Consider the following 21,198-nt stretch of genomic DNA (forward strand, 5'->3'; position numbering starts at 1 on the left):
GATATCATGAGTTGAGTTAGAGAATATATGGAAAGAGAGATTGTTAAATTGTTTATTTTTGCTTAAGATGGTAACTCTGAAAAGAAGTGAAGTTCTAGATTGTTTTTTAGGCCATGTTAAAACTCCATAATTACTTAAGCTTTTCACATGTAAAAGTGTATAAACTACTGTTTTAAGAGTATCAAAGAATAATCAGTGATTTAAAAACAAATTGGAGTTAGCTCACTTCAGATGATAACTCTTATTTGAAAATTTAATTTCATAGTCATTTGAAACATTTTAAGGAGTAACTGAATGTCAGTTCATTTAAACTAGTATGAATTGCAAAGTCATAAAAATTTGTGTTTCAGAGTACCGAGATGAATATGTTAGCACCAAAGAAAATATGTAAAAGGTAGGAACATGCTATAAAATAATTGTTTTTTTCAGATATTTAGGAATATGTCATATGCAAGTATGTACTTTTGATTTCCACTTTCTGCTTTTTATAGGCCGTGCATTCTAATATTAGACTCCTTGAAAGCTGCTTCTGTTCAAAACACTGTTCAAAACTTACGAGAGTAAGTAATGATAAATTTCCCCTTCAGCTTGTTATTTAAAATCGCAAGTATTTTGAAGCTACCTTATGGATTACTAAAAAGACTATATCAAGAATTGTATTTTATTATGTATTTATATGAGGTCTGCAAATCTCTTCAATAATAAATTTCCCCAGCTTATTAATATTCAAGTAGTAATATTTGTCAGAGATTATATCAAAAGCAAATTGGGAATTTATATTCATAATTGAACAAAAATAATTATTTTACAAAGAAGAATTGCAAATATTAGTGGTTATGAAAACTACCACTTTAGAAAAAGTAAGAACTATTTATAATGTTTATTGTTACATGTATTATATATGTATTTTATATTAATACTTTACTATATGGCTTGGAAAAAACTTTCAGTGGAACTTATAAAATCACTTGCTAGTTTACTTTGTATTACAAATGATTTTATATTTCTGAGTTGTGAAAGTTGACTTGTTTAAAAGTCTAGCATTTTGGTTGAAATTCAGATGAGTTTCTTCGAAGTAGCACTTGTGAAAGCCCACAATATATTTTATACTGTTAAGGTTCAGTCTTTGGATATTTGGCTTGAGATAATACATCTGGCAATTAATTTTTTTCCATCTTTGTGAAAGTGTTGCACATGGTAAAGAGAGTTCAACTTGAATCACTTTGCTTATTGGTGATTTCAGGTATTTAGAGGTAGAGTGGGAAGTTAAGCGGAAAACTCATCGTGAATTCAGCAAAGCAAACATGGTGGACCTTTGCCCTAAAGTTCCTAAACAAGATAATAGCAGTGATTGTGGAGTGTATTTATTGCAATATGTGGAAAGCTTCTTCAAGGTATGAAATGGTATAATTTTTTTTTTAATGCACAGTTACCAGCATATATTCACAAATTACTGGGCAAGTAAAGAGGCAGGAAAATGTGAAAATGTTACTGGTAATCAAGGGGGAATAAAAGAAAAATAATACAAATAGAGCCACATATGATACAGGTTTTGGAATTAGTAGATAAGAATTTTAAAATTATTTGATTAATATTAATATGTAAGAAAAAATGGAGTTAAAGATGAACAGAATAGATGAAGACATGGAGTCTATTTTAAAAATCAATGAGTGTTCTAGACCTGAAACTGTGTATTGATATATTTGAAATTAAGAACTTACTTGATGGGTTAAATAGCAGACTGGATACAACAGAAGGCAGGATCAGTGAACTTGAAGATAGATGATAATAAATACACCAACCTTTGCCCAGAGAGAAAAAAGAATGGAAAGAAAAGAATACAGCATAATATGATACAGTCAGAAGGTATAGTTTACATATATTTGGAGTCCCTGACAGAGAGATAATAAAGCAGATGTAATATTTGAATAGAATTTTCTAAAACATCAACCCACATATTCAAGAATTTGTGATATAATTCTATAGCCTTAGTCAATAGAGCATAGTTCTAATATAAGTTATAGCACCATGTAGGATTCCTGAGGGAAAAAATAAAAACCTAAATACTGTGTTTTGCAGTTTTGTGCACTAATTTAACAGAGCTTAGGTTGTGAAAATACCCTTGGGGTCAGATCACTCAAAACCTATGAAATTTTAACTACTCCCTGTCAAAACTGATAATGGCCTATAAAAATACCAATACAGTTGAATTTCCACTGCTATTTGATCCTAGAATCATAGTGCATTTGTTCAGCTTTATATCCTGAGGCTTTTAGTGCCTTCTTCAAGGAAGTCCTTACATCTGGCTTCAGTTTCATTGAAATTATAAACATAATCTAGAGGTAGTCTTTTTCAACAATTATTATTTTTTGAACACAAGGAAATGTTTTTGCAGTTTCTTCATCTGTACTTACAGTTTCTTCAGTTAGCTTAAATTAGTAGAGAATATAGCAGTTCTTAAAGCTACAAAAGCAACACTAAAAGAAGGCACGTCTGCAGGATTTTTTCTTTTTTATCTGAAGTTCTTCATATACTGTGAAGGCTTTCTTTTCAGTTGTTTCAACAGTTTCAAAATATTAACATGGTAGGAAAAGTTGTGTTCATACCATCCTGATTTCTGCATTATGCCTAATCATTCCTCTGTTTACCATTTCTCTTAATTTACTTGGCATGCATTATAGCATAAGAGGGTATTTAATTTTGATGTCTAAAAGTTAACAATTAAATGGAAATATGGTAAAGTTGATTGTGTAGAGGTTACACAACTCTGTGACTAAACTATAAAACATTAATTGTTCACTTAAAATCAATGGATTATATGGCATTTGAATTATATCTCAATGGAGCTGTTTTTTTTTAAAGTGAGCAATTTCTCCTTTCTTGTAAGAATGAAATTAAAACAAAATTTGAAATTATGCTGCTAAAATGATTTTGTTTTTTCTTTTCTCTCTTTAGGATCCTATTGTTAATTTTGAACTTCCAATTCATTTGGAGAAATGGTTTCCTCGTCATGTAATAAAGACCAAACGGGAAGATATTCGAGAGCTCATTTTGAAACTTCATTTACAGCAACAGAAGAGCAGCAGTAGCTAGTTAATCTGTATGAACTTGACACAGATGTTCTACAAGATTACTGGAAAGCCGCTTACCAGCAATTGTGTTAGCCAGCTCACAGAGAAGAAAATAACTTGCAGTAGTTTTATACATTAATGAACATTTAAAATATATAAGGTATATTATTAGAAATGTTGGGATCCCATAGATTGAATGGGAATGGGATAATATAGATAAACTTACTAGATAGAAATTAAAATTTCATAAATATTTGATATTTTTCTGAGAGAATATGCTTGGATTATGCAATAGCATATTAATGTGGGAATGTTTTTGTAGATAATAAAACTATGTGATCTATACTTCCACATGACTGGGAGTTGAGGAAAGTTAGGTCCTCCCTGGTGTCAGTCCCAGTGCTTGTCAGATATATTGACAAGTCACATCATATTGTAATTCTAGTCTTTGCAGCTCAAGCATGCAGTATGAATACTGTGTATTTTTTTTTAAGAATTTAGTATCAAGACTTCAGAAAATGCCATTTACGGCATCCCTTCTGTATAGTGTAAGAGAAGACTTTCATAATGTTAGGAAGATAATAAAAATTCACTCTTTCAAAGTGCAGCTTATTTTTCTCAACTGCTAAATGGAACCATTACTCTGCTCTAATTGTATGATCTTTTTCTACTTCTCTTGACATCTTATTTTGGGGATTGAGAGTTCATTCATTCAGGGTGAAAATTTGGAATAAACTAAAAACTGGAGATATTTTTCTTTACAGTTTTCTTTTTGAAATTAGAGAAGCAAAGTAAAATAAATACCAAAAAGTTGTTTAGCTATTTGTATAGATTTTTAAAATTTATATGAGTAGTTCAATTTAGTTTGAGGTATAGTTATATAAATATTGACTCCTAAATTATCCCAGAATATATGTACCCAGTTTCTATAGATATAGAAGATAAAATTGGTGTCCTCATACTTGCCCCCAAATTTCCCCAAGTCCTATTTAATAATTATATAATTTTATACCTCTTTTTACCCACTATCCATCTGCCATACTTGCCCCCAAATTTCCCCAAGTCCTATTTAATAATTATATAATTTTATACCTCTTTTTACCCACTATCCATCTGCAAAGCCAGATTGGTCTCTTTGCTTTTACATTTTTAAATTATAGTCTTCTGAGAACTGTGATCCCCATGGAGCTTAATTTTTAATTAAATGTTCTGGTAACAGTTCTACTGAATTCATGTAATGATGATGGTATTGTATCAGATTAAACCCTTCAGAACTTTCTGATTTACTTGAATGTTTTCAGGAATATTTGGGGAAAGACATGATCATATTGTATTTCTCATAAGAAAAATGTTTTAAAATACTATTATTTTAATCTGTTTTAAGCATCTCTTGAATTTACATTGTAACTATGTAAAGCAGTGAAACAAATGCAATTTTAGATAAGGCTAAAAGACTGCACATTTTATTTCAAAATCATGTGGTGGTTAATTAATCCTCTGTCGTTTAGCTTCTGTTAATCTTGTCACCATCTTTATATTGTCAAAGATATTTGGTTATTTTTGGAGATTTCATATAAAGATGGTTATAATTATATAATTCATTCCCAGTTTCTGTCTATGTGAGAGGGGAGGTTTTTTAGGAATTTTGTACATCTAATTTCAGGCACAGCAGTATGTAAGACATTTTCTTATGATTTCTTAACTTTTTTGTTTGTGTGTTTTTCAAAGATACCACTGTCTTTATCACGTTTTGAGGATTGGTTAAAATTCATTTTCCTAAATTCATGTGGAAATAACGCTTTGAGAATATCAACATTTTATATTAAAACATGTTTTCAATTCATTAAATTGAGGTGTAATTTTTTTCTTAAGAAACATGAGCTGTTGTTAGAAATAAATTTCAAATTGTAGTATATAATTAATGCTTAAATTTTCTAACAGTTAATTTGAGTGTCATCTTGGATTAGGGAACACTTTTTGAGCATCCAGTATCAGCAAGCATTTTGCTAGCTACAAAAAATGAGTGACTACTCTTATTCTTGAAGCATTTATAGTCTAATGGGAGACATAGATAAATCAACAGTTTCATTATTCTCTGGCTAAAACAATCATAGAATTTTAGAAGGGGTGTGTGTGTGTGTGTGTGTGTGTGTGTGTGTCAGGTGTGTGGACAGTGAGAGAATTGTCAGTGGATAGAGAATGCTGTCCTAGAGAAAATAGTGTTATATTTAATTCATGACTCTTGGGATAAAAAACAAAAAAAGGTGTTTTTGTGTTTTTTGTTTTTTTAGTTATATCCAATACTTAATTAGGTCTTAATGTTATTACCTCTTGAAATCAACTTCTTTTCATGTCAGGAGGAAAAAGGAGTATAAATTTGTACAGAGCTTTTCCTAATCTGGTTCTAGTTTATAATCTATCCTCACCTTTCCACAGTCTTCTGCATTTTAATCTTACAAAATTACTCACAGTGCCGTAAATACTTTTGTATTAATAAGCTTAAACCCTTTCTTAATGGGAAGATGATTTTGGATTTTCTCTTTCAGTACTATTTCTTTGGAAACGTACTGGGCTAAGATAAATGTAGGATGTACTATATTCAATTTTTTTTAGTTATGTAAACTACCCTAACTGTTGAACTGTATCTGACATAATTGAGCTTGTTCTCATGGACTCTTAGAAACTTTGCTTATGGGCTGTTAGAGGACATGGTATATGAAGCTTCCTTAGGCTGGTGTGACCTGTACCCACCCAGGTGGTCTCTTTTCTTTCAACTGAGTGCATCCCTTTTGGGGCTGAAGAAATTGGGGTTAGGATCCCTATAAGGGCTCTAATACTGTCATGATATTATTCTTTATTTCCTGTGCTGTATTCTTCTTGGTAAACCTGGATCAATTTAAGGAGTTGTCCCTTAGGTATGAATGTCACTTAAAATCCAAAACCATAGATGTTTGTGTGGAGTGGGCCCTGCAACATTGTACCTCCACACCTGCAGGCCTTGCTGTGCTATTCCCTTTTCCTAGAACATCCTTGTAGTACTTCTCGTGAACTTTATTTTTTCAAAATCTAGTTCAAATGTCACCATCTCTGGGAAACTTTGCCCACACCCGCTCAGACAGAATAACCAACCAATTTCCTTTTCCAGTCTTCCATAGCAATTTGTATACACCTCTCATACCTTTTTACATTATTTGTGTTTGTGTTTTACCTTTAAATTTTAACCTCCAGAAGGACTGGAAACATTTTGCATTTCCTGTATTTAGTGTGTTAGTAACATACAGTAAACACTCAGAAAATTTTGCTGAGTCAATAAATGATCTTGAATGATTTGGATTGAGGTATAGATAAAAGAATCCGGTACTTGTTATTTCTACTAAAGCACAGAGGTGTTTTTTTTGAACACATAGATATGAACTAAAATTTCCTATTTTAACTACGTCAAACACAGTTTAGTGGTGTTAATTACTTTCAGAGTATTGTGCAACCATCACCACTTTCCATTACCAAAATTTTTTCATTATCTGAATAAAGCACAATTTTATCTTTAGTTTCTTATTGGCTTATGATTTTGAGACATTTCTTAAAACATCATAAAGTTCAAGGACAATCATATTAAGTTTTGAAATATTTCCTATAAAGAATATTTTTATATAAAACCCAAGGAATATTTTTTGGAATAATTATACAATAGAGAGATAATCTATTCATCTATAGGTAAAAATCCACATTCTTGGCAAGATTTTCAAGGTATTTCATAATTTACCTCTACCTTTCCAGTATTCATTCCCAACCTATTGACTCTGTGCTCTTGTTCCTGCTCCATCAAATTGCTTTCCGTTTGCTATACACAGTGTACTTTTTGACCCTATTGTCATTGATCATGACCAGGAATTTTCTTCCTAACTCCAAATCCCCTGCCACCAGTCACCCCACATCTGCTTACTGACATGCCACCCAGTCCATTTAAGGCCTGGCTGAAATATTACCTTCTCCAGTAAACCCCTTCTGTTTTTTTCCATTTTGAATTAATCTTGCTTTTGGGTTCCCATTATACAACCTTATGATAGTTAACACCTATGCTTCATATCATAGGTATAGTTATTATAAGATAATGCTGCAATTGGAGTTATAATTAAATCACATGTCAAGTTAAAATGAATTTATAAAGTGATGAACCAATTTAGGAACAGATAAATCCAGGTAAATTCTTCATACTTTGTTTTTTAAAAGATAGTACAGGTTTCTAAACTCGTAAAACTGTATTTTATGCTTAATATAAATATTTACAGAGTTCTTGGGTAAAGTCTCTACTTGTAAATATAATTTGGTTAGGAAAAATTTATTCCATCCTGGAGCTTGAACAAAAGCAGATTCCAAAGCTTGAAACCTCTTTAGACTGTATGAACTCTTGTAATACAAGGCAAATAGCATACAATTCATTAGTTAACAGAGGATATTCATATTTCCTGATTCTTACCAACAAGCCTGTGATACCAACAGGATTAACATACCTTTTTCATTGATTAAGTAAACTAATGTAAAAAGAGTTTAGGTGATTAACCTAAGATCAAATAAATGGAAAAACCAATATTAAAGCTCAGGATTTCTGCTTCTAAGATTAGACATGTTTCTAGAACACTGTGATGCTCAGATTTTCTGGGTTTTGGGACTTGACCTTCAGAAAAAAACAATTTCTAATTTGTTTCTCAAAAGTTCTCCCTTATTAAGGAAGGCTCAACACGGACTTTCTCTTATAACTTTAAAATTTGCCTTAGTAAAATTTTCAGCTTTTTCTCCCATTCATACAATGAAGTCGGGCAAAAAGTTTCTTACAAACTTACCAATAGTTTGCAAATGCAACTGTGTGCTTGCATTTAATGATCATTTAGATTTGTTACCATTTATAAGGGCTGAAAATGTGGTTTATTTGAGGCTGTGTTGAAAAATATTCTTGAGCTATTCCTAAAGCATAAAATAACATGAAGATAATTTAGCTAACACGATTAGTTCAGGAATTTCAAGAGAAATGTGCTTTAGACCTGTACAAAATATTTTTTAAAGGGAATTTCCTCAGAGGTACATGAAATAAGATTTAGAGTCATTGCTATTTGGTAATATATTTTGGCTTTCAGAGGGATTTTTGACTAACTTAATTGCTTTCTATGTTTATTTGATAAAAACAGCTGAGAATTTCATCTGATCTATTGTGGTAGAGGAAATCTCTTAGTTTCACATAAAGATAAACACATTGGGCCTCATTTGATATAAATTAAGCAACAAAATTATTGCCATATGGCTATCATTTATATTGTGTGTTTAGTATGTGTCAGGAACTATTTTATGCATTTTCTGTGTATTAGCTAATTTAATCCTCACAGCATCTCTACCATAAGTTAGCTTGACAATTGCTATTCTATTTTATATATAAGAATGGAGATACTAAGTGGTTATAGTGATTTTCAAATTGACTATCAGGGAGGGAAATTTGTAAGACAGTGACTTTGTTACAAAGACATGTAGCTCCAAGAAAACTAATCGTGTTTTGTATGTAGCTCTGTATTACTAAAGTAGGTAAATATAGTTAAGTATGAGTATTTTATGCTTATATATTTTAGGGCCTAAAGAATTCAGAGCACATATGAATCTATCAGTTTTGACTAATAGATTCAGAAAAGTTATAATAGTGAATTATACATGAAGCATTCTTAAGTGGACTGTTAAAGGCAAGGGAGTGGTAGTAAAGAGCTTAGCTAGCTAGATTAGAATAAAGAAATTGTCTGGGCCTCTGTTCTAATTAGCTTATCTCTTCTGCTTTCATAGCATGCTGGTTACTTCAGAAAAGAAGTGAGAGGTACCTCTAAAGTACAACATTTTAATTTAAACTAATTTATAATGGTTTTTGAATGGTTGTCCATTTTCAAACATAACCTTATAAATGTTAGACTTTTCTTGTAACAATTTGTTATTGGGAATTACAAGGCTTTGAATGCTCTATTAAGGATTTTGCTTTCTCATTCCTTTGGTTTTAGCCCAAATGATTATGTTTCCTCTTTTTGGGAAGACTTCTCTGGGCATTTTGATATTTATCCTGATAGAAGGAAACTTTCTGTCAACAGGTATTTTTTAATCTATATTTATTATCTATCTGTAGTATATTCTTTCTAAAAATGGCAATTCTTTAATGTGATTAGCAGTGAGAAATTGAATCAAATACTGCCTTATTAACCTTACTTATTGCTGCTTTAAATTGTTTTAAATTTTCTCTATTAATTTTGGTTTTTCCTTTTCATTAGTAATTCCTACTTCAAACTTTACTTCCCTTTATTGCTTGTGTTAAATTTGAATGTATACTTGATTTCAGTAACTAACAATCTTGAAATAAATTCGTGTAAATTAAGTGGAGAGAAGATTGAATGCTTCACTCTTCTCCTCCTTAAATGTGTATGCATGTCTGTAATCTGAGCACTGACACCAAAACACAATTATCAGTTTTCTTTTTTTTGTAAATGTTCATACTATGCCTTTATTCATCAACAGAAATCTTGATTATGCTTTCATTCTGTAGCACAAACTTATTTATCTTTAGAGGAGACCCAAGAACCCAAGAGTACAGTTTCTTTAATCCTGACCAACTTGGGATCCATAGACCATTCTCTATCTATCAAAAAGAAACAGCCTCTGGATCACAGAAAGGCTGAAAGACAATGGTTGCTCAGAAGAAGGCGATCAGTTATGTTTCCCAAAGGAGTAAAAATCTGCCCAGATGAAAGTATTGCAGAGGCTGTGGCAAACCATGTGAAGTATTTTAAACTTCAAGGTAAGCAAATATCCAAAGCCCACTTCTGCAAACCCTTGGGCTCTATATGTGAAACTCAGATGCAGGTCGATCACATTATAATTCAGTGCTTGTTGAGAATATAGTATTATATATGCTGAGAATGTAGTATTATTCAATGCTTGCTGAGACTGTAGTAGTATTACAGTTTCAGAGGAAAGTTTAAGAGAGGAATTATTTAAATCTTTTTTAAGCACTTAAGAAGCACAAGCTTATGTTACTAGATAAATCAATTATAATTTTTACTTCTTTGTTACAGCAGTTTGCCTGACCATACTCATAAAATATCTATACCAAGGTATACTTACCTGTTTGCCTAATTTACTTATTTTATATGCATGAAAATATAATTCATTTATATATTCATAGTTTAGAAATATATAATTTAATAAATGCTGGCTGCTCTCTAGTTGGCATGCATAAAACTTCCTATGTCTAAAATGGTGGTACTTCTCACAATGGACCTTCAGGTAACACAACTAGGATTTTATTTTATTTTTAATTAAACGGTTTTATCTTGATCATGCACATATTTATTACATGAATTCATTCTCTTTCTTGTATTTACTAAAGAAAGTTGGTTAATTGGGCATGATATTGTATATGAGTAACAATACTCCTTAGATATTTGGAAAACTTATGAACTTTGCTTTTTGCTGCTCAAGAACAAATAAAAAGCTATAGTATCAATAGCTTTCCTCCTATCCATCTCCTTTGTGTTGCTTTTGACAAATATATTGCATTTCTATGTGTTATCAGGCCAACAATATACTATATAAGTATTGATTTATATAAATGCTTTTAAAATAAACTAAGACAAGAAAGGAAAAGAAGAAACTATTTATGCCATGCTTTATAATTACATAATTATTTTTATTGGTGCTCTTGGCCTTTTCATGTGCATTTGAATTACTGTTTGGGCAATTTCAGCCTGAAGAACTTCTTTTAGTATTTCTAATAAAGTGGATATTCAAGCAACAAATTCTCTTTGTTTTGTCAATCTGGTAATGTCTTTATTTCACCTTCATTTTTGAAAGACAGTTTGGGTGAATATAGGATTCTAGATTGACCTTTTTATCCTTGGAGTTCTTTGATAATATTATCTTACTGCCACCTTGTCTCCATTTTTCTTCTGAAAAGTCAACTGTTAATCTTATTGGGTCCATTTCAGGTAATAGATCACTTTTCTCTTACTGCTTTCAAGATTTTCTTTTTGTCTTTAGCTTTCAGCATTTTTACTATGTGTCTCTTTGTGGTTGGAGTTCACTGAGCTTCCTGAATGTATAGATTCATATTTTTCAATAAATTTAGGAAAGTTTTGGTCATTTCTCTGAGTATTTTTTTTCTGCTTCCCTGTCTGTCCTGTTCTGGTATTCCCATTAGGCAAATGTTGGTGCTCTTAATGGTAACCAACATTTCTCTGAAGGTTATGTTCATTTTCTTCATTCTTTTTTTCTTCTCTTCTTCAAAGGGCACAATCTCTGTATAATTACCTTTAAATTTGTTAATTCTTCTGCCAGTTCAAATATGCTGTTGAGCCCCTTGAGTAAATTTTCATTTCAGTTAGTGCACTTTTAAACTCCAGAATTTCAATTAAAAATTTTTTTTATTATTATATTAATATTTTCTATTTAAGCCAATATTGCCATCACACAATTCTTCTTTATTCATATTTAACTTTAGTTCTTTGAACATATTTATAATGGTATGTTTGAAGTCTTTGCCTGTTAAATCTAGTATCTTTTCCCTGTCAAAGGCAGTTTCTGTTGTCTGATATTTTTCATGGTGTATGGGTCATACTTTCCTGTTTCTTTGCATGTCTCATAATATATTTTTAGAAACTGGATGTTATGGATTAAATATTGTAGCAATCCTTGGTGCTGGTTTCCCTTTCTGGGGCTTGTTATTTTTGTTTGCTTGTTTACTTGTTTAGTGAGTAGCTTAATTATTTTAGTGAAGTCTCCCTGGATGCTCCTCCATATTACCTCTAACTACATTTCTTCAACACATAATGTTTTTCTGACTTTATTATGAAAATCTTCAAACATACAGGAAAGTTGAAAGAACGGTAAGTTTTTCTGTAGATATTTGCTTATATTGTTCTTGAATGAATACCTAGGAAGGGAATTGTTGGGTCAAAGGTTTGGTGTATGTTTAGTTATATAAGAAACTACCAGCATTTTTTTTCAAAGTGGTTGTATTATAATGCATTCCTACCAAAAACTGGAGTCATGTTTCTCCACATCCTTGCCAAAATTTGGTATTTTCCATTTAGAAAGTTTCAGCCATTCTGATTTGTGTGCAAATATTTTGATTTGCATTTTTCTAAAGATGATTGATGGTGATCACGTTTTCATGTGCCTATTGGCCATTTGTATCTCTTCCTTTGTGAAGTCTGCTCCATCTTTTACCTATTTTAAAACCAGATGTTTGCCTTTTTGTTAGTGAATTTTAAGGATTAAATATCCTAAATATATATTTTTTGAATATTTTCTTCTAGAGATGTGGCTTCCCTATTCATTTTTATTAATGGTGTCTTTTGATGTGCAGAAGTTTTAGTTTTGGTGAAGTCTAATTTATCAGGTTTTTTCTTTTATAACTGTTGCATTCCTGTCCTGTCTACAACACCTTTGCCTCCTCTCAACTCATGTAAATATTATTCCATGTTTTCTACTAGAACCTTCACAGTATTAGTATTACATTTCAAATTATTTTTTTGTATTGTGTGTAGAAGGGATTGGGATTTTTTTTTTCTTTCTTTATGTATGTACAATTATTTGGCCCCACAATATATTTTATACTTTCTCTGAATCACCTCATTTCAACACCCAGATCTGGAGACAGTCATTTTATTTGTTTTCCCTGAACCAGACTTCCACCTTGCATATTCTGGTTTTAATTAACCTTCATTTTAAAGTTTCAAAAAGAAGAAAATGTGAACTATGAATCTACAAGTAAGTCAGCTTTGCATCAGTCAGTCCCAGCTAGACTCTTCTGATGCTGTATAATCAAAAATTCTAAAACGCAATAATAAAAATGCAGTTAGTTCAATGAAAATAAGGTTAAGTTTGTAATCAAAGATTCAGTTTAACCCTGAAAAGTCAGTTGACAGAGAAACTTTCAATACTTACATATTTAAAATTCTTTTAAAGCTTAAGAGCTATTTTCTGGCTTAGACCATCTTCTTCCATTAAACTGTGAGACTGATAGAACCCAGTATAGCATCTGATATTCATGGAGTACTTTACAGTTTACAAAATACTTTTACATATAAGGTAGGTAAGACAGTAATTATCTATCCCATTAAAAAAAGGGAGACAGGTGCCTTGAAGCTATCAATGACTAGATAAATTACTCAGTTATCAAGCTAGTAAGTGGTCAGGCTAGGGCTAGAACTGTGGTCTTCTGGCTCTGAGTACAGGGGTTCTAGCTCAGTATGATAGCTAGTGAGTATTCATTCTTCTTGAGATGAGAAATAATTTCTTGGATCTCTTTCCATTTACATTCTTCTTTCTCCCTCACTGCCCTCCTCTTGGTCCCTCCCATCCCAATCTATTTTTTTTTTTTAAAGATTTATTTATTTATTTCTCTCCCCTCCCCCAGTTGTCTGCTCTCTGTGTCTATTTGCTGTGTTGTCATCTTTGTCCGCTTCTGTTGTTGTCAGCGGCACGGGAATCTGTGTTTCTTTTTGTTGCATCATCTTGCTGCGTCAGCTCTCCGTGTATGCGGCACCATTCCTGGGCAGGCTGCACTTCCTTTTGCACTGGGCGGCTCTCCTTATGGGGCACACTTCTTGCACGTGGGGCTCCCCTATGCGGGGACACCCCTGCATGGCACAGCACTCCTTGCGCGCATCAGCACTGCACATGGGCCAGCTGCACACAGGTCAAGGAGGCCTGGGGTTTAAACCGTGGGCCTCCCGTGTGGTAGATGGATGCCCTAACCACTGGGCCAAGTCCACAGCCTCCAATGTATCTATTGACCAGTGTTCTCTGTCTGACCACTTAAGTGGTTATAGAATAGCAATGTGCTCAGTGCTATCCAAAATGCAGATAACTTGTTTAGCAGACTTTCAGATTTGATGCTTTGGAATAGTTTTACTTAAATATAGCAATACCTTTCTCACAAATATAATTTTCTTGTTACATATGAAAAATGGCTCATTGTCTTCTGTTTTTTGATAAGAAGTATAGTGGCTTAGGTGTCACAACATCAGATGAATATTCTCTTCCTGATTTTATGAGGTAGTTTCAGGGTCCTATGAGCTCTGAGAAAATTTTGAATACTCCTATTTTTATTAGAGTTATGTGTTGAAGAGTTTTGAAGGAGTGGATGCAATGCAGTTACGTCACGGCATTTTGCCAAAAATGTACTATTTACAAGTGACATTTTCCCTTTTCTAAGCCGTTCTGCAAGGCCGAGAATCTGGTATTTGGATACATTAAGTGACTTCAGGAAAACATCTGTAAACACCAAGTAATGTTAAAATCACAGTGCCTAGTAGGGAAACACTAGATTAATTACAGTGTATTCAACATCAGTTCCACTTTTACAAAGCATAAACATGGATTTTTTTTTTTTAGATAGGAAAAATCCCTTCTCATTAGGAGGTTGATCAATCCTCTTTCTAAAGGAGAGGAGTGAGGGCAACCAATTCTCTTCATATCTGAAAATGGACATAAAGAAGAACTTTGAGAATCGTTCTGAGAATCATTCCCATATTCCTTCAGAAAGGACACTGCCTAGCATGAGTGCCTCAGGGGATTCTGAATGAATCAGATTTTGATCATTGTGAGAACCCAGAACATGTTAGCTTTTCATAATAATACCTCTCTATGTCCATTTTCCAGTGTGTCAGGATTCTGTGTGGGAAGTCTTCAAGATTTTTTGGGATCGACTTCCTGGGCATGAGGAATATTATCATTGGATGAATTTATGTGAGAATGGAATCACAAGTATATTTGAAATGGGCATAAATTTTAGTCAATCTATGGAACATAGACGCTTAATCATGAAGGTAAGTGTAGTAACAAGGAAAGGAATTGCTGGACTGGTGTAGGAATGTGTATCCAAAACTACAGCCTGAAGGAAGGAAAAAAAATAGCAAATTCATAGATTACTCTTTCATTGAGTTATGTTATTCTGGTGAGGTGCCCTAGGGTATAGCCTGGTCTTTGTATCCCTAATTCTGGCCTTTATAATAAACATTGTTAACCCAGGTAAGAGCCATAGCCTTATTTACAAATGTAAATATTTGGAAATAATAGTCAGAAATTGTTAAGGTGAAGAATATAAATCTGTGAAAGTCAAATGTTTTTGCCAAAGTTTTACATAGCAATTCAGAGTAGGTCCCAAATGATTCTAGGACAGAAGATATAGTTAATTGAATAAATATTTTTAAAAATATAAATATTAATAAATTTGCTTAATTATTTTTCTTGTTTTGGTTATTTATTCTTAGCAAAGGATAAATAAGCATTCATACCTGCCCCTTTTCATTTAACATACATATTTTTGTGGCAAGAAAACAAAACTGTTTAGACCCATGTAGCTCATTTTTCATGCTGTCTGATTTACCTTGTATCCTCCTGTCCATCTGTTTAAGTCCCACACTTCCTCAAATGTAACCTCCCTTGTGAGGAACCAACCACCAGTCTAGTAGAGTTACCGTCCATAATTCTTTGCGCTACCAGAATTCTTTATTCATTCTTTAATATGGTGCTTCTTGCATTTTATTGTTAGTTTTCTATGTGATTAATTCCCCTACTAGATTATGTGTTGAAGGGCAAGGATTATGTCATATTTGTTCATTTTTGCATTCCCAGGCTATAGTAGATATGGAATAGAAGTTTGTTGAACTAAATTAAAAGTATATTCGCAATAGCCACAATGATTTTTTTCCTATTTGCTGCAATTTAAAAAATTTATAAGTATTATCTTAAACACTAAGTATTATATACATTAGAAGGACAGGAAAAGAATTATTGACTGAGTACCTCTGATATATTTTTGTTTAGGTATAATTAAATTGGATTAGTACATCATGAAGTACTGAAATATACTATTTTTTCTCTTATTTTTATTTATTTTCAGTAGGGTCATGCTATTGTTTTCTTTTCACTTTTGGTCCTATGGAGAAATGATCTCATTAAGTGGGGGCAAGTTTGGGAGAGAAGGATGGCCTGATAAACAGGGAACCAAGACAAATTTTGTGGGCTTCTATTTTGAAGGTGTGTAGGTTTTTGCATGTTTTAAAATTAATTCAACTTTTAATCATGGTATGTCACATTTTAAACTAAAGGCATTGAATATTTTTTCCTCTCATTTTGGTAGCTACTCATCATTAATAATAATGAGAGTAGTTATAATTTTTTCAGTATCTGTCATGTACCAGCCCATGTATTAAACTCATTAAAAACATTATATCTAATAAACTCTCTAAGGAGTTGGTGATGCCTCCTTTTTACAGATAAGGACATTAAACATCAGAGTTAAGTTTCTTATTCTATATCATACAACTAGATGAGGTAGAGCTTAAATCCAAACTCAGGTCTCTGTTCCAAAATCCATGTACTTTACCCCATACCACTGAGCCTCCCTTCTCAATATGACTATTTTTACAAATTGCCATACCTGACTATTTTTACAAATTGCCATACCTAACATGGAATAGCTGTTCAATGAAAAAATTAGTATATATATATATATACCCATGTATGTATATATAAATATAAATGTATGTTTACTCTTATTCAGCAGTGTCTGTCTCAGTTGTGCTGGAATATAGAATCAGTTGATAGAGCAGCAAGTACAAATAATGTAGTTAGTATTACCATGCCAACAGGCTCCTGGGATATTACATTGGAAGGTGTCTCTTAAAAATGAAACTTTTTGTAAGGTTAGATGTGAAGACAGAAGATATACTTCCAGTGATTATTTGGTAGAACATGCAGACTGCCTGGACTGAGTCTTAAATAATTAGTATGAGTTAGCTAGACGAGGAGGAGTTGGGGATGGACATTTCAGGCAGAGGGACAGCATGAGCCATGTGTTTGTAAGGAATGACTTAGGGCAATGTACCAGAAGGGTAGGCTGAAGTAATAGGAGATCAGACTAGAAAATAGGGTAGATTAACAAGTTTGGAGTTCTGTAGATGGTGGAAAGCTATTGACGGCTTGTAAGCAGGAGAGTCACAGGGACTGATCTGACAATTTTAGAAAGATCTCTATGGTTTGTTTACACAATAGGATGGATTATAGGGAATAAGGCTGGAGCAGAGACACCAGTAAGATGCTGTGCAGTACTCCAGGCCAGAGGGAATGAGAGTCACTACTAGACCATGAGAGAGAGAAAGAGAAAGGGAACATGGGAAACTTAAGTAGAAAACAAGATTAATTTGATTGGGAGTGGGATAGGGTAAGGGAGTATTCCAGGCAGTCTTCCAGTTTCAAGCTTGGGTGACTAGACCAAGTACACAGGCGGAGAATTCATTTTTTAATGTGTTGATTTGAACTGCCTATGTGAAATGTGAATTGCATGTTATTTAGATATGAAGCCAAGGAGAGTAGTTTGGGTTGTAAATATTGCTTTAGAAATCATCACTCTTGAGGTAGTAATTGAAACCATGAGAAGACTCAGGAAAAGTCTGGAGTATAAGAAGAACAGTGAGTTATTTAACTAAATTGTGAGAGGTGTTTAGATAATATTCTGCCCCATTTTACAGAAGAGGAAATTGAGGTCCCTGCTTCAGAGAAGTTTTGGGATTTGCTTTTAAGTTGAAGAGGAGAAAATGGGACTTGAAATCAGGTTTTCTGATTTCAAGTTAGTTGTCTTTTCATCTCAAAATATAACTACTAGTTTAGAGGAAACTTGGGGATCATTTGCTTTGGAATGCCCTAGAGGGATAATACAATTATTGATACGATTTGTTTTTTTGTCTAAATTCCAGAGAAACAATTGTATCAGTTATTTAATCCACATGTCTATATTGCTCTAAGATAAGAGTTATTATAAACATATTAGGTCATAAAATAATTTAATGGTAAATCCATGACAGGTTAAAACTCTGCCAATCTCTAACTTGTAGATTTTGTAGGGAATAATGAACATAATTAAAAGGTAAGGTCTGTTATTCTGTGCCTGTTTAAGAGAGCGTATAAACAGAGACTGAGTGTCAGGACATTCTCAGTCACAAAAGAAACTTGACCTTATTGGTGCCTTGTTTACTGTTTGTCTAACCCCAGAAAATAGTAACATAGATTCTACAGTGTTAGAGAATTAGTGTTTTTTATGGAAAAGTTTTCTTTGTTTTCTGCTTAATGGTTCCCTCAGTCATTTTTATGTGTTTGGTCTCCTTAGAAACTGATTGACAAGAAGGAAAGTGTACGCAGGTAAGTAAGTGTCTTTTTTCCCCTGAGTTCATGTTTGGCAACATAGATGTGCCACACCAATTTCAAAACTCATTCCAAATTTAATAGTGCCTTTCTATTTTTTGCCAGTTCCTGCAATGACCAGACCTGTGGGTAAGTGCCAAATGCTTTTCCTCATCTGGAGGCCAACTCCCTTTCCAGACCACCACTGCAGGTACTATCCTTGTTTACTGTCTGACTTTACCAGGAGACAGACTTATTTCACTCTCTTGGGCAAGAAACCATATTTCTGGTTTATATGGAATGATCTATTGTTTAGGGGTAAGAGCTAACGGTAAAGTTGTTCTGTATAAATGGTGAATGTTGGTGGAGAATAGATTGTTAAATGACAGGTGGTGATTTGGATTTTTTTTTTTTTATTAATGATAGTCTTAATAGATGAATTTGCCATTGCTGTGATTCTTACCTCTATTGGCCTTTAGGCTTCGGACTAAGGTCATTTCTAGCTCCTGACAGTAGCAATACAAAACAGGTCATGAAAGGTGAGGGATTTTGAACCTATAGGGGATAAAGATTTCCAATTCTATCCATCCTCAAAAATCTAGACTATAACAGCAGGCAGGTAATTGTATAGGAAAGTACCACTAAGCTATGTGATCTATGTCAGAGCCCAGAATTTTAACTCAAATAGGAGAGAAGGACATATTGAAAGCTAAATTGGTGAATTAGTGTGTCGAGATCCAGTCTGGGCAGCAGAGCCCAGGCACAAGTGTAGTTGGAGCATAATGTGGGTGGTAGGTTGTATATCTAGGTTTCAAATCGAATGTGAGTGAACAAGGGAATTAGGACTGTGTGGTCTCACTCACTCACTCATTCAACTCACTCACTCAACCACTTAAGATACCACTGAGTTTGTGCTGATGCCTGGGATTGAACACCATGTGGGACCATGAGGTCACTTTGGTGTGGGTTCTTCAGTGGTGAAGGAAAGCTCTAATGATCCAACACAGGCAGTGGACTAAATACTCTGGTGAATCTCATAGCTCCCAATAATCATTACGTTGTGTGAGTCTCATCTTCTGTTCATCATAAGACAGGGACAGAGATTCAAATAGGGCCTTGAAATGGGGTGGGTTTGAGGAAACTTGGCTAATCCTAGGATTTCCTTATCAGTTATCACAAGGTTATCTGTGATGCTTGTCCCCTTTTCATATGTATGGAAGGATTCTGCAAGCTTTGCTGGATGGCGAAAGGAGGAGGTAGATAGAGGAGAGGGTCCTTTATCCTACATGTTTAGAGTGTTGTGATGGAGAGTTCTGAGTGGAGGTTCTACTTTTTAAATTTTTTTTATTTTTTATTTTTTTCTCCCCCTACCCCCAATTGTCTGTGCTCTGTGTCCATTTACTGTGTGTTCTTCTGTGTCCACTTGCATTCTTGTCAGCAGCACCGGGAATCTGTGCCTCTTTTTGTTGCATCATCTTGCTGCATCAGCTCTCCATGTGTGCGGCGCCACTCCTGGGCAGGCTGTGCTTTTTTTATGCAGGGCAACACTCCTTGCAGGGGCACACTCCTTGTGCATGGGGCTCCCCTATGTGGGGGACACCCCTGCGTGGCACGGCACTCCTTGAGTGCATCAGTGCTGCGTGTGGGCCAGCTCATCACATGGGTCAGGAGGCCTTGGGTTTGAACCTTGGACCTCCCATGTGGTAGGTGGATGCCCTATCCATTGGGCCAAACCCGCTTCCTTAATAATTCTTTTAATGTATTTTTGGATTTGGTTTGCAAGTATTTTTTTCAAGATGTTTGCATCTATATTCATTAGAGATATTGGTCTATAATTTTCTTTTTTTGTAGCATCTTTATCTGGTTTTAGTATTAGGGTGGCATTGGCTTCGTAGAATGAGTTTGGTAGCATTCTTTTTTCAATTTTTTGGAACAGTTTGAGCAAGATTGTTATTAGGTCATCTTTGAATGATTGGTAAAATTCACCTGTGAAGCCATCTTATCCTGGACTTTTCATCTTTTGGATAACTGTTTCAATTGCTTTACTAGTGGTTGGTTTGTTGAACTCTTCTATTTTCTTGCATCAGTGTAGGTTTTTCATGTGTTTCTAGAAATTTGTCTATCTTATCTACATTGTCTAGTGTTTTTTTTTTTTTGTCATACATTAGTTTATAGTATCCTCTTATGATCTCTCTCTCTCAGTTTTTAATTAGGCCAGTAATTTATTCAGGAATGGTGAGAAGAGAAATGGGAGAAAATACCAGATCATGGGTCCCAGGTAGAAAGGAAAGGGGCTGAAAATTGATAAAAAGGGCCAATTTGCAGACTACAGTTTCCTCATTATAGATTATAAATGCCCAGGTTTTACTTGCATGTTGTTCTAGGTGGGGGCAAAGAAGGCCAGAACGGGCAGAAGGCAAGGACAGTGGTCAAAAGGCAAGAGAGCTGATCTCTTATTTCTGCAGGGTGAGTGGTATTGTCCCCTCTCTCCTTTCTGATTTTATTTATTTGCATCTTCTCTATTTTTTTCTTTGTCAGTCTAGCTAAGGGCTTATTGATTTTGTTGATCTCAAAGAACCAACTTTTGGTTTTGTTGACTCCCTTTATTGTTTTTTGGTTCTTGGTTCCATACGTTTCTTTTCTGGTCTTTACTATTATTTTCCTTCTGCTTGGTTTGGGATTGGTTTGCTGTTCTTTTTCTAGTTCCTCCAAGTGTGTATTAGATCTTCAATTTTAGCTCTTTCTTCTTTTTAAATGCAATCATTGAGGACTATAAATTTCCCTCTCAAGAAATTTATATGTGGTATCCCATAGGTTTTGATATTTTGTGTTCTCATTTTCATTGGTGTCAAATATTTACCTGATTCTCTTGCAGTTTCTTCTTTGACCCACTGATTATTTAAGAGTTTGCTTTCTTAAT

General features: G+C 33.7%; 2 protein-coding genes across 11 annotated transcripts in view; both read left to right on the forward strand.

The window, feature by feature from the left end:
- The window catches only part of SENP7 (SUMO specific peptidase 7), a 222,365-nt gene extending 217,446 nt beyond the window's left edge, over positions 1 to 4,919 (forward strand). For all 10 annotated transcript variants that reach the window (XM_058295925.1, XM_071214857.1, XM_058295924.1 and 7 more), the window contains 4 exons: positions 351 to 394; positions 492 to 560; positions 1,244 to 1,394; positions 2,956 to 4,919. In XM_058295925.1, coding sequence (XP_058151908.1) covers positions 351 to 394; positions 492 to 560; positions 1,244 to 1,394; positions 2,956 to 3,093 — 402 coding nt within the window. In that variant the 3' untranslated portion in view covers positions 3,094 to 4,919. The remainder of the gene's footprint in view (positions 1 to 350; positions 395 to 491; positions 561 to 1,243; positions 1,395 to 2,955) is intronic.
- A 4,133-nt stretch (positions 4,920 to 9,052) lies between these two features.
- Positions 9,053 to 21,198, forward strand: part of IMPG2 (interphotoreceptor matrix proteoglycan 2) — a 90,974-nt gene continuing 78,828 nt past the window's right edge. Inside the window, exons 1-4 of the mRNA XM_071214860.1 lie at positions 9,053 to 9,187; positions 9,637 to 9,888; positions 14,757 to 14,923; positions 18,265 to 18,296. Of these exons, the coding sequence (XP_071070961.1) occupies positions 9,106 to 9,187; positions 9,637 to 9,888; positions 14,757 to 14,923; positions 18,265 to 18,296 (533 nt within the window). The 5' untranslated portion in view covers positions 9,053 to 9,105. The remainder of the gene's footprint in view (positions 9,188 to 9,636; positions 9,889 to 14,756; positions 14,924 to 18,264; positions 18,297 to 21,198) is intronic.

Source organism: Dasypus novemcinctus, chromosome 4 (genome assembly GCF_030445035.2).
Source record: "Dasypus novemcinctus isolate mDasNov1 chromosome 4, mDasNov1.1.hap2, whole genome shotgun sequence".
Classification (NCBI taxonomy): domain Eukaryota; kingdom Metazoa; phylum Chordata; class Mammalia; order Cingulata; family Dasypodidae; genus Dasypus; species Dasypus novemcinctus.